The sequence below is a fragment of the Apis florea genome, unplaced genomic scaffold (assembly GCF_048593485.1).
Source record: "Apis florea isolate Af1SG1 unplaced genomic scaffold, ASM4859348v1 contig_2835_pilon, whole genome shotgun sequence".
Taxonomy (NCBI): domain Eukaryota; kingdom Metazoa; phylum Arthropoda; class Insecta; order Hymenoptera; family Apidae; genus Apis; species Apis florea.
Window position 1 is genome coordinate 407596 of NW_028256652.1, and position 14604 is coordinate 422199.

General features: G+C 22.7%; 1 protein-coding gene and 3 long non-coding RNA genes across 4 annotated transcripts; 2 read left to right on the forward strand and 2 right to left on the reverse strand.

Moving 5' to 3' along the window:
• Positions 1-57: 57 nt before the first annotated feature.
• Positions 58-4623, reverse strand: CPR28 (cuticular protein 28). Its single transcript, XM_003692269.3, has 4 exons — positions 4531-4623; positions 2225-2502; positions 1063-1310; positions 58-912 (listed from the first exon to the last, which is right to left on the reverse strand). Exons 2-4 carry the CDS (start codon positions 2318-2320, stop codon positions 852-854), a joined length of 405 nt encoding a protein of 134 aa, XP_003692317.1. The 5' UTR covers positions 2321-2502; positions 4531-4623; the 3' UTR covers positions 58-851.
• On the forward strand, positions 1471-2787 carry LOC147657793 (uncharacterized). Its single transcript, XR_015291778.1, has 3 exons — positions 1471-1570; positions 1648-2089; positions 2206-2787. It is a non-coding gene; the product is annotated as an uncharacterized LOC147657793 (long non-coding RNA).
• Positions 4624-4991: 368 nt separating the features above from the next.
• On the reverse strand, positions 4992-7799 carry LOC147657794 (uncharacterized). Its single transcript, XR_015291774.1, has 3 exons — positions 7699-7799; positions 5788-6048; positions 4992-5620 (listed from the first exon to the last, which is right to left on the reverse strand). It is a non-coding gene; the product is annotated as an uncharacterized LOC147657794 (long non-coding RNA).
• On the forward strand, positions 7726-10878 carry LOC147657795 (uncharacterized). The gene is made up of 4 exons (XR_015291770.1): positions 7726-8026; positions 8784-8852; positions 9489-9651; positions 10625-10878. It is a non-coding gene; the product is annotated as an uncharacterized LOC147657795 (long non-coding RNA).
• The last annotated feature ends 3726 nt before the right edge of the window (positions 10879-14604 follow it).

Here is a 14604-nt window from a genome sequence, read left to right on the forward strand (position 1 = left end):
TTGTTTCTGTTACATATCCATATTTATGGGATTATTATGCAGATTATTATGCACATACTGATTTGTATATATATTTATTTGCTCAATTCATATCTTATTACATACATACAATATAATTGTAAAAAAAATCTCATTTTTACGCAAATTTTAAAATGCGTAAATGAATGCTTCGTCGTCGCTTCACTAAAAATGGATTGGAACTTCTAGCGTCTCGTTTAATATATTTACCAGTAGTTTCTTAGAACTATATGTGAAATAATTTGTTTATTTGTTTTCATTGGCACGCATTTCACAACTAGAAGTATCAAGTCATAATTATTTATATCACGTAAATAAATATTTATTAATATTTTCATTTATTTTCTATTCTATTTATTTTTTTTTTATTTCAAATTAGATTAAACATTATAATAAATATTTTTTTATTTTAATTATATATTTTTCATTTAATTTTTTTATATAATATATATAATATAGAATTCTATATAATATTGATAGAAAATGTATAAATCTGTTGATAATTTATTTTTTAAATTTAATCTTTAGTTTAAATATTTAGTGCATTCGATTATTAATCGATTATTTTATTTTGTACATTCTTTTTATTAACATTACTATTTTCACATTGCAAATTTAACGTTCATAGAAATAAACATGATAGTTAAGTATATAAAAATGAACAAAAGAAATTAATTATACAAATAATATCATAAAAAATGATCATGCATATTAAATGAAATGAATAGCGTGCCATACGATTTAAACATATACGATACACTTATACTAGCGTATATCGATAGTCAGGAAGTCCTATATAAGGTTAGCGCATAATTTCAGATCTTACATTTTTTTTATTTCGAAACAAGATTGATGGTGGGATGAAATCCATCCTTGTCAGCGGTGTAATCAACCCTTTAATCAAATAATCAATTTTTGATATGTCTTTAGTGATTTGGCTCTTATAATAAGAAGAAAATATTTAATATTTTTTATATCTTCTTATTTAATATTTTTAATAAGTAAATTTAACCTCAATTAATATTTTAATTTTTAATATTTTACCTGTAAGTATGACCATCGGGTGCTGTAAAGGAGAAGCTACCAGTAACATCGAGGGATTCATCATCGGTACCCTCATTTTTTAATTCTGCAGTTTCCTCCCTCTTTTGACCATCGCTCTGTTCATAACTAAAGTGATATCCACCTACTCCAATGTTGTTTTGTTCTTCCTGCTTTATTATCGTGATTTCATTTGGATTACCTTGGGGCGCTGCAAAAGCTCCCACTATTACTGTCACGAAGATAAGGATCTGTATATAAAGAAAGATTAATTATTTTATAATAATTTAACTATTTTTGATTTTCATTTTGGGGAAGTATTAAATTTTTGTTAGTATTATTATATTTCTATAACTTTATATTTATAAGTATAGTTTTTAAAATTTATAATTTAAGTTACATTTTTTTCAGATTGAAAATAATTGATTGTATTATTTTGATACAATCATGTGTTAAAATATATATTGTAATATATGTATAAATATATATAATATATGTAAAAATATATATTGTAAATATCTTGCAATTCAATTATTTTATATTTTAAAAATATAAATCTCAAAACTCAGCAAATTTATTCAATTCCAGGTTCATCATCACTTGAAGATGTTTCAACTTTATTATATAACTAGAATTTTTTATTTCATATTGGAATTTAGATTTTTCGAATGAATTCTTTGACATTCGAATGATCCAGAATATAGCGATCCTTAAGATTTTAATGTTCGAAGATGTTCCTACTATTTACAACGCTATTTTTATAAACTATTATTTTTATAAATTATAAATTACTATAAATTATTATGGTCATATTACCTTAACGCACACATACAGTCAAAAAATATAAGATTATATGTCACAATATAAAAATTCATCAATTTTAACGACGAAATGTATAACGATTTAACTCGAATCTCCATATTTTATACAAGATTCTCAATGAACTGTTATCGTCGCGCAGCGAAATTATGATTAATCGTCAGTGCGTGAAACATCGTACACAAATGTCACAGTCCTCTTCACTTTCACTGTTACGTAAAAAAAAATTTCGGAGTCTGCGGCTGAAATCATCGGGTGATCCCTATCTGTGCGAGGAAATGTGGAACGTTCACGCGACGCCTAATGTTATGATTTCTTCTTTTTTAGATTTGACTGTGAAACCCACCGTCTTCATGGCAAGAACTTCTTCGTGTAAATTGGACTTCTGTCCCTTCGTCCTTAAACGACGAGTGATACGTGACACCAAGGATCCACGGTGCATCTGCCTTTATATAGTCGGAAAATCGCGGGTGTTGCATCCCCACCTGGTATTAGACTTGTCGGAGATTCGCGGATCAGTCTCTCCCCTAACAGTGCTAGAACGCATCCGCGATACAACGATGCAAGTGTCTCTTCTTCGGAAGAACGTTTGCATTCTTTGCCTGATGCTGTTTGTCTTCAATGCTGTCGATACGTTTTATATCTTAAGAAAGTTGATAGTTTCAATAGAAGTTTCAAATAAAATTTAGGAGTTAAAATGCATATAGATAGCAATAATAATAATAATAATATATTCTTCCATTTCTTTTTTTTTTTTTTTTTTTTAGATTGGATATAATTTTTGCACTATATATACGGAAATAATTCATATTTCATGAAGTATATTTGATGAAAAAAATTTGAAAAAAATTAATTTTTGTTATAATAATCATATATATAAATCTAATAAATTTTTATTTTCAAATTTTATATTATTTCTCTGAAGTGAAAAATTTTTTTTAAAAAATTCTTTTATCTTTTTTTCTTTTATCAAAAAAGCTTTTCTAAACAAAAGTTTAGTATATACTTTTTCAATAAAATATTCATAATATACATAAATATACATTTCTACTCTATTACATAAATATAATCTAATTGAATAGCATTATAATAAAAAAATTAAATATTCTTTAGTTTGCAATTTTATTACAACTAATTTTAGACAAAAAATTATTTGCATTTAATATTATTTAATAATTATTTAATAATTTAATAATTTAATTTTGCAAGTATAAATTTTTTTTTCAAATGAATTCGATTAGACAATAATAAATTAAAATAAAAAATTTTACTAAAAGATTTTAAGTTTTTATTGTAAAATATATATCTGAATAATGTATATCCGTTTGATGCAATTGATTGCATAATCATTATATAGTATGTATAAATATTCGCGATCGAAATGACATTTGCACCTGCCATTTAAGTATCATAATGAAAATAATCTTTCAGTTGAATTTCATTATAGTTTAACTTTGTCAGCAATGCCAAGGACCTTTTGCATCACTGTACAGAGAAACGATAGTTTCTGTTCTTACAGAATATATGAATCTAGTCACGTCAAGTTCATCTATGTGCACTTATTTTACAGATTGAACAGTATTAATTATAATAGATAATCAAAAAATAAATAGTTATAGTTATAATTATTAATTAAAAGTTTTATAATATTAAAATTAATAATTTTTCAATATATGGAATATTTATTAATATAATTCTATAATTTAAAAGATTTAAAATTTTTTAATTATTTGAATATTTTTTTTATTAATATTTAATTTTTATATTTATATTTCGGTAAACTATATTTATAATTTCAAGTTTTGAATATATTTGCAACACACCTGGCATAGTTCATAATCATGGATTAAGTAAGAGACTTTGTGATGTAATATGTGTATTTATTTGAAAATAATCCTATACGCTCAAATATTCAAAGTATTATATTTGTCTACAATGTCCCTTTTTATGTTATAAGTGAACATCTTGTACCTTGTTGATATATATCAATTAATTATAAAAATATTTTTCATAAACTAATTTTAATAATTGATTATTTTTGCATTTTTCATTATAAGAATAATATTAACAAAATTCTATTATTATTTTTGTTATCTTTATTATTATTAATTTAAAAAATTAATTAATTTAAGAAATAGTAAAACGTGTAGAATTTATATTAATATAATTTTAAAGATTCTGAAAGAGAAAATTATTTATCAATTATTTTATCATATGATCATGTATTTTATTTATTTTTTTTAATTCAATAACAGATATGAATCTTTCTATGTCTCTCTCTCTCTCTCTCTCTCTCTCTCTCTCTCTCTATATATATATATATATATATATATATATATATATAAATTAATAAAAATCACATCCATAGAAAAAAATTTATTTTTCTCAAAAATAAAAATAAACTTTCATTAAAATATCAAAAAAAGCTTTACAAAATAAATTACAATGCATTCTATAAATAGAAAAATTGGTAAATCTCTTAATCATTTCAAATCTAATATAATTTTAATAATTAAAAAAGATAAAAAATCTAATATTTCATTCATTAATGTTTTAAAAAATCATAACACTATATGCCACCAGAGATGAATCGTTTGTAACTGTAATTCTTTTTTTATTTTGCTGAAGAAGAAATGTGGAACAGCCACTTACAAGATGTTAGCGATTTCGTAACTTGGATGATCCGCAGAGACTCATTGGTACAAAGATGTAGAAACCTATGGCTATCAGTTGCGAATAACCAAATGTGAAAGCCGAATCTGCAAAATGGTCAATTTTTACCCCCATTACTTGTTTGGTCAACGAAGCCTCGAGGCGTAGTAAGTACACGCGGCTGAGCGTCCTTGTTAATTGTGACATTTGCTTTTCTCGGTGTTGAGAAGAGTTGAGGAAAGTTGGTGACGTAACTACCGGTGACCTTGCCATTTCAGAAGATACAGAGATGCCTCCGGCTATCGCGTCTCGAGGCATCTTTTCTCCTTCCCTTCACTTCTTTTCCCTTTCCTTTTCTTCCGTGGTTGTTTCAATATCAAAATTTATAATTCTATCTTCTTTTGGACTCGAAAAATAAAAATATAATGGTTCCATTCATAATTCATTTAGAAGACTTGCCATTTATGAATAAAATGTTTATTGAAATAAGTTTTAGAATCTTAAATCATAAATATAAAAATTTATATGATTATACTTTCCTTTCACACTTTTTCTTATCTTATATATTTACATAATAATAGTGCTTTTTTTTTTAAAGATACATTATACATTATTATATTAATATATTATATTAATTATATTAATTTGATAATTATTTTTAAATTTATTTAAAATCAAGCAATTTTCAAGCAATTTATTTGAACAGATGGTAAATTTATTTTAATCAATCTCTCTCAATCTGAAATTATATTTAATTTACTCTATTTACTTCTATTTCAATCAAAATTGGGCGAGAGAGAGAGAGGAAGACTCTTCAATCAATATTATGTAATCCGTGATAGATAGAATTAAGATTCCAAGTGATTTGAAATTTTGCAGTACACGTCATTAAATGATTAATGTTCAAAGAATTTTTTTTAGCTAGACACAAATGTATTTGCTTGTACTGATATCTATATAAAAACATTATTAACATGTTTTTAATTTACAAGTAATTCACAAAGAGGATTCTCATATAATAAATTAATAAAATCAATTTCTTTTTTTTTTTGTATAAATACAATGTACAACATTTGAAAAAATATAATTCCTGAAAAATATAAAAAATAATTTACAATTTCATTTTCTGAATAAATAATTATTTTAAGTTTATTTAAACAGATTATATATATATATATATAGATAGATATATAAGTATCTATATTTAAAAATTTAATTATATAAAATACAAATTAGGAAGTCTATTAACAATATTACCAGAAGTTGCATTCCATTCTTCCAGACTTTGTTGCAGCTTATAAATAGAACAACTTTGACTTTACATAACATTTAAATATCTCATTGCGCATTACAATCCAAATGAATATTTTTATAATATAATTTCCATTTATCTAATATGTATGATATGTATGATAAATTTAATTTTCCGTTTGATAATTTCTTAATATGCAAATATGCATATTATTCAATACATTATTGAATATTGCATTAATGTCTTTCATTTAATGAAGTGTCAAGCTACAAATATGTAATTTGAATTGTATAAGATTTTAATATTTAGAAAATATTCAATACATAAAATCTATCAATACAAGTAACTTACTTAAATTTTTAAATTCTATTTGATTATAATGATAAAAATTTTTTTAAAAATATATTAAATATTATAATATATATATATATATTTATATATAAAAAACTTACATAGAATTACGTAATTTTATGTCATTCTGATTTATGCATAAATAATTAATGAATACTTTGAGAAAATCTTACCTTTAATCAGTTAGTCATCTTTTTTTTTTTATATTAGAATCATAAATAAATAAATGTTGTAATTTTTTCTGTAAATACATTCGAAATCGATCAAATGTATTTTTAAATGAAATAGCGTTAATTGCGATACATTATTGGTTACAATTATTATTTATTATGCAAATGAAAATAATAAAATTCTTTTCTATTTTTGTTGCTAATAAAAAAATAAAATAAAATAATAAAACTAAAAAATAATAAAAATAATAAAAAAATAAAACTCCTAAATTAAATCCTTAATTAAGATAACCCTAGATTTATATATAAGATAAAAATATAAAATAAAATGCATACTGTTTTGTAAAATACGATTCTATGAATTAATATGATGATTCAAAATGATGAAATATAAAGATTTAAAAAAAATATAGATTTGATTTTGCATTATTTAAAAATGATATATTGAAAATGATTTCTTTGCGCAAAACATTATAGCATTTATAATTTATTACATATTTAATATATTACGTATTATAATCGATCTCTGTGAATATGTATATATTTCTTTATATTATTTCTTGCTGATTATAAATTAGGATGAATATTATTTTTGAGATTTTGCAACTTTTACTGATTTTATTGATTTTTTTTTAAAGTTTTTTAAATTTTTATTTTTACATTTTTATACAATATTAAGAAAATAAAATTGTCGAAATTATCAAAATGATAGAACTCTTTATCTTGTTTATAAATAAATATAAATAAATATATCTAAATATATGTATTAATATTATTGTATAATAATTTGTCTTTGATTTTATTTTAATTTATTTGATATTTTTAAAAGTATTTTTAAATAATATAATATAATTTTTATAATAAATTTATTATAAAACAAGTTTTATGTTTTTATAAGTTTTTTAAAAATAGTTTTCAGCTAAAGTTTAAAATATAAATTCCTTTTATTTAATTGTTAATTAATATTGTATTCAATTTATAGAATCATGAAATACTTAAAAATTTATAATTTAAAATGAATATCGAATTATATGAATATCGACAAATATTTTATTTAATTAACTAGTGCGTAACAAATTTAATGAGGTTAACTATCATTTTCATTTTTTATTCGAACTTTTTAATTACTTTCTATCTGAAAATTATTTCAAATTGCAAAACAATTAATAATAAAATAGATAAATTTAAAATAATTTGGATTTATATATATATATATATATTTTAATAAGACTTGTCAGACAAGTTATACACTGTTTTCTACGCATTATTTTTTACACATATGCACGCACACACATTATTAACATTCTGTCGATTTGTAAAATACATAGAAAAATTGGAGGACTTAATTTTACTAGTAATTTTACTAGTAGTTGAAGAGAACGTAGTGATAATTACACAGTTAATTTGTTTAACCGCGAATCATGGTAAAAAATCGCGTGAAATTGCAAAAATGTCAACGAGCCAGTGTTATTTCGTTTGTCTTCTTTTATGTGATATCAGCGCATGTCGACAATATGCTCATGCAGATGCGCAATTACATCACGATAATCTTTGTAAACCGACAATTATATGAATAGACATTGAGAATGAACATTTCATCCGCTTTCATCGATTTGTTTGTTAAGTTTATTAAGTTTAGTATAATGGAAAAATGAGATGAAGAAGTCTTGTTTAATGGATGTAATAAAATTTTGTTCTAACCTAGAAAATTAAAAAGCTAATGGTTAGTATTATGTATTTATGTATATTTATTTATTCATATTTGTTGGTTATGAAAAAAAATTGAGAAAATTGGTTGATAATGATTTTGAAATATGTATATAAATAAAATATAATGTATTTATTTAATTAGTAAAAATGATAAATTATTAAGGATTTTTGAAAATTTAAGTAAAATTGTTTCTTATAATAATAATATAATTTTATTGGATTATATATATGAAAATTGAACTTGGATAATATAGCTTGGATAAAAAAATGAAAGAAAAGAATAAAATTAACGGAAATTACAAAGTGATAAAAGTAAAAATTATGATTAAATGCGCAAAATAAAAAATAATAATTTTAAGATCTATAAAGAATATTTTTAGAATCTCATCCTAAGTTTATCGATAATAGTTCTTTTATAAATGAGAAATGTAAATTTTTTTATGAAGACAGGATTGCATAATTTATAGCTTTTGTATTTTTTCCTCGTGCGATAAAATATTATTATTAAAAGACCTGGAGACAAGTTCATCGATTTCTTTCTTCATATATTTTATTTTTTCATATTTTTTTATCGATATTCAATTCAAGATGAAGAAATATTAATAATTTCTATGAATATTTATTATTTAAAAATAATAATATTATTTAATATGTTAAAATGTGTTATTTTTTAATTATTTATTTTTTTACGCAGTTATCGGTTTGAAGATATCATAAATATCAATAATATGATGTTTCACATTTTTTAATCGATTGTTTTTTAATAATAGTGACATACAAAAGAAAGAGTGAAGAATTTTCCATAATCGCATAAAAGGAAATGATGCATTCATTGACTTGTAAGTTACCATACTTAATAATGTGCATTTATCCTTTCTCTTTAAATGATGCAATAACCAATCTTTCTTTTCCATGATGTAACTCTTGTAAAATTTTTTAAACGATTATAAATTTTAACGGGAAACAATGAAAAGGAAAATGATTTTAATGAATATACAAATTTCATATGTATATACATAAATATTGCGACAAAATATTCGAGAGTTTTCTATATATAATTACAAACATAATTATAAAAGATGTTAAATAAACAAAAAAAATTAAAGATTATCATAATATAAATCGTTTCTTTGTTTATTTATTATTCATATAACGATTTAAATAAGAAAACCATAATCTCTTTATATTATTATTTATTGGAAGCATATTAAAAATTAAATTAATATAAAATCTTAATATGATTTTTAACATTTTGTTTTAACATTTTGTTTTAATACTCTATAATGATTCTAATTTTTATAGCTTCTGCTATATTTTCGAATAAATTTTATAAAATTTTGCAAAAAATATATCCAATAGCAAAAGAAGAATTCCCAATTTCATCAGGTTTATATTATATTCTTCTATCACTCTTCTTCTTCATCTTTCAATCGCTTAACAAACATTAAGCAAAGGTCGTACAACTACATCTACAGGTATCTAAGAGGTAACGAGGAGTCATTCTGATGCAATAGGGAGACAACGCGAGTCACGATCGGTCAAGAGTTTCCTATTGAAATACCGCGATGGACGAAAATGCATTTCCGCAACTATCATTTTTTCTGACCACGATATCTCTATCAATAAGAAAAATTGGCTGTAAGTTATTTGTTCATCCAAAAATATTGAATGAAATAGATGAAGTCGAAAAATGTGAAATGAATAGAAGATAAAAAAGTATGTGATAATTTTTTGTGATTTTTGATTATTTTACTTTGACCAAGATATAGCTTTCTCTATATGTTTTTATTATTCTTGCAATAATAGCAAGGATTCTGTACTTAAATTAGAGAAAGCAAAATGTATATATTTAAAATTTGTTATATGTTTATTATATGTACATATTATATGTAAAATGTATATATATATCTAAAAAATGTCTAAAAATTTTTTGAAAATGAAGATTTTCATATTTTTAAATACTGAATTGCAGTTAAAAGTAAATTATTTAATAATAATATTGCATAATATAATATATTAAAAATCATTTTTAAGATATAAAAAACTTTGAAGTTAAATTAAATGATTTGGCCTAGAAAATTAAATGTCCTTTTTAAAAATTTCTTCTTGTCTAAAATAATAAATATAATAATAAATATTTATTGATATATGTAGTTAAATATAATATAATTATTAATAATGTTTTTATAGATTTGTTATAGTAATAAGAAATTTATTACTATTATTGAATTAATAATATTAATTAATTTTATTATAAGAAAAATATTTATATAATTTTATATAGGTGTAATTATGTTACATATTATTATATTATATTTAAACAAATACAAATTTCAAATAGTTTGTTTTATTATAATATCATGAGATTTCATCACATAATTTTTTATCAATTAATATTTCACAGATAAAATGTTTAAAAATAAGTCATATTTGTTATTATTATATGCATATTTGTACCATTTAAAAATAAAAATTAAATAATCTTAAAATAATATTAATTGGAAAATTATAACATATAATAATAAACTTCATTAATGGCAAAAATAATTAATAAACAAAATGATTATTATTATGATTATTATACTATTTCCAATAAATTTTAATAATCCAGTAATATTTGATTGGCTGATTATGGAGAAAATTATAGCTTGAAGCGATTCTACAACAAGTTGTAAACAAGAGGTGGAGAAATAGGAGGAGCGATTAATTTTTGCGCTTAATCGAAACGCCTATCAGCATGCGGATGATGATGTTATGTGAATGGAACGAATTACATATTGTTTTTCTTAGTGTTATCATATGATGCTTCAGATTCAAATATAATTTATCTAATAATCTTCGAATAAATTGCCAATAAGGAAATCATTTCGATGATTTATAGTATCAGTTTAATAATAATTTCTATACAATATACAATATATATTTCTATACAATATATAAATTTAATGAAATAATATATTAATAAGAAAAATATTTTATTCATCTAATGAACTTTATTATATAAATAATATAACATGTTAATTACTTGATAATATTTTTAATTAATTTAAATTCTTGTTTGAAAGATCTATTGTAAAGAAATATATACAAAACTCTAAAATAATATTAATATTATAATATTTTATATACAACCAATTATTTATTGATAACCAATTAATTGATTTAATTTATTTTTATATTTTTCTTATATATTTATTCAAATATATAAAAAGTCGATACTAAACACAAATATTCAATCAATTCTCAATTTTATAATATTCTTCGGTTTCTTTTGAACTTTTTGTTTGTTAATACTTCGCAAGAAACCTGTAGAATTCTGCTCACTGGTAATTATCTTATCATAAAACATTCAGCCAACAACGTTCAAAAGATTTCTGATGAATTACGAGAATCATAATGCAACGATGCGTGCACATTTGCGGCGCATAGGTGATTCGACCTCGTCACCTTGCCATAGCTCGACTATTCTAACGTTGACACCCGCTAAATAAATCAATCGTGTTCGCGCGAGAAGAAGGATGCTCGAAGGATTGGAGAAGCTATAGAACGTTGAAACGGAAAGTTCATGCCGACTTGTGAATCATGATATTAGCAAGATATCGTTGAAACCATTCAGGCCAACTATTTCGATGAGCCAATACCTAATATTGACTCCTCTTTACTTTCCGAAAGAAGTTATGCGACACGTCTCTTGTATAATATGAGTTGTCAAAGATACTGTGAAAATTACTCACACTTAAAAAAAAAAATGTGAGTATAATATAATATAAAATTGATCGCAATTTTATCTTTTTCAAAATTATTTGTTTTATTTTTTTTAAATAACCAATCTTTATTTTTCAGCTTAAATTAAAAGGAAGATTCCTATTTCTCCTACAATATCTGGATTCTCTTCTACAATTCTCTTCTTTTTTTAACTAATAATAGTGAATTAATAAGTGAAAAATATAGATATTATTATAATTTTATATATGAAAGAAATAGATTAATCAAATAATTTAGAATTTATAAAATTTCATTTATTTTTATTACAAAATTTAATATTATTAATATAAGATAATTTATTAATATTGATAACATGTAACTTATGATTTTTTTATTAATTTTAATTAATAATAATAATTTAATTAGGCAGAAGTGCAAAAATCTTTTTCAAACAAATGATTAAAAATTTAATCTATCATTGAATATCATTGATATAGATGATTCAGAATTCATGTAAACCATTAATTGCAATAATCTTCTTGATTAAGTAATTGCAATAATCAAAAGAAAAAACAGAAATAAATGATTCAAGGGAGATTTCATTAAACTGGGTAAAATAATGCCCGCTGGCATTTAAATCTTATGGTAAAATTACATAATACAATAACTGGAAGAAGGTATAAAGAGAGAAAGTGTATTAAATAGCTAGTTACAAAGCCAATGCATTTCAGCGTTAATTGAATAACAGTGAAATTTCGTATTTGAACTTTTTTTCACGGCCACAATGTTCACATAGTTGAAGAAAGAAAAGGAAGTTGAACTCGTGATTGTTCTCTCTCTAGATGGTATCGATAATTTATCCAGCACGAATGAAATAAATCGATCGATACAAGTTTTACGTACAATGGATGATTCACGACTGCGAGGCTAGACGACACTTTTGAGGTAAAAGGGTAGATTTGTATCTTGGCTAACCGTGTTGCACTTTTTTCTGTTTAATCCAGAATATTGTTGATGCCTCACGAATGCATAATATATTTCGTGCTTATGATGATGTAAAATATCTTTGAACTGATGAAATTCAGATTAGAAGAAAGATGAATTTAATAAGATTTTAAGATTTGAAAAAATAAATTATTTTAGAATTTATTGCTATAAATATTGTTATATTTCGTGATTACGAATAAAGATTTCACGTATTTACGTCTACAATATGCATTTTTGTATATTTTATTGTTTAGTTTATTATTTTTCAATTATTAAATTATAAGATGTATAATCTAAATGAATTATAATTTATCATATATAAAATAAATAAGAATAATTATTGATGATCTTTCTCAAACGTCAAAGTAAAACGAATTGAAGACATACCTATCAAAGACATCAATTTGAACGGTGATATTATGATGATGATGCAGTTTCTGATTTCAGAAACCATTGACTCATCTAAATGGTTTAATGAATATGACTAATGTCTCTGTGCTATTAAATGCATTAATGTTATTAAATGTTTTATTGAAGCATTATTAATGCTTTTGATTTATTTATGAGTATTAATTTTATAGTTGAATTCACACAATAATAATAATGATATTAATCCTAACATATTTTTTACATAATTTTTTATTTACTCCAAATTTCACTTTAATAATTTTTTCATATTAATCTTTAACTAACAATAAATTATTAATTCTAATAATTTATAATATATTATTTATATATTAATTTCAAATACTATTTACAATAATAAAAAATTTGATATTAAATATTTAAATATTTAATATTTAATTAAAAAATTTCGATTCTTATATATTTATATTTCATATTTTTATTTTATATTTATTTTATATTTAATTAATTCAAAATTGCATCATTAGGAACTGTATAAGTTATTTTCTTTAAATATTTTTTTAAACTTTAACAATTACATGATAATATATTTCTCGTATCAAAATTTTACTTCTATAAAAATATATATTTACTTTAAAGTTTAATACTTTAAAGTTTTATTGGTTTAATATCGTTTTATTATTAAAGTTTGAAATTAAAAATAGAAATTCATTCCATATCTTTATTCAAAAAGACGATTTACACATTCCCTCTTGTATAAGAGGGACACATTATCCAATTTATCATTCCAATATCTATCATTCACAAAGAGTAATCCTTGACATTTTTGAAACACCCTCGCAATCTCGAGCACCATTATTAACGGAGTATTAATTCACCTGTGTCTCGATTCCGTAGCCACCATTAAAAATCCACTATGCAGACGCAATAGTACTTGTGTATCAGTGGAGGCTCGTCTGCCGACAGTGTGGTGGCATTTAACCGATCCATGCCATCGTGTTCGCCAGCTCTATTACGCAACTAGTGTCTTTAAGCCGGCGGCAACGATTGTGACGACGACATCGACGACAACGAAGATGACAACAGCAACATCGACCTCATGTGGTCCATGTTAGCTTAGATTCTTGCGAAATTTTTAATTCTCACGTGAGTTTTTCATTAGAGATAGAATTAAGTTCAATATATATTTAATTCGAATCAATTTTAATAAGGTATTTAATTCTATCGCTATTCCTTGTTGTACTTCTTATTATTTTAACTTATAAATTTCTTTTTAATTTTAATAGGATCAAGTATATTATTGAATATGATTCAATCTATATATATATATATATAATTATTTCTGGTTTGAATAAATAATGAAGTATATACGGTGAATTTTTATATAAAAATATACTACTATACTAACTGGCGTTAATGAGACAATATTATTTAGAAAATGATAAATCGCCTTGTCAAAGAATTCATATTTTCAAGAAAGTGAAATTTTTTGGTATATCGAGAGAATGATTATGAACACGATTTTAAAATTTA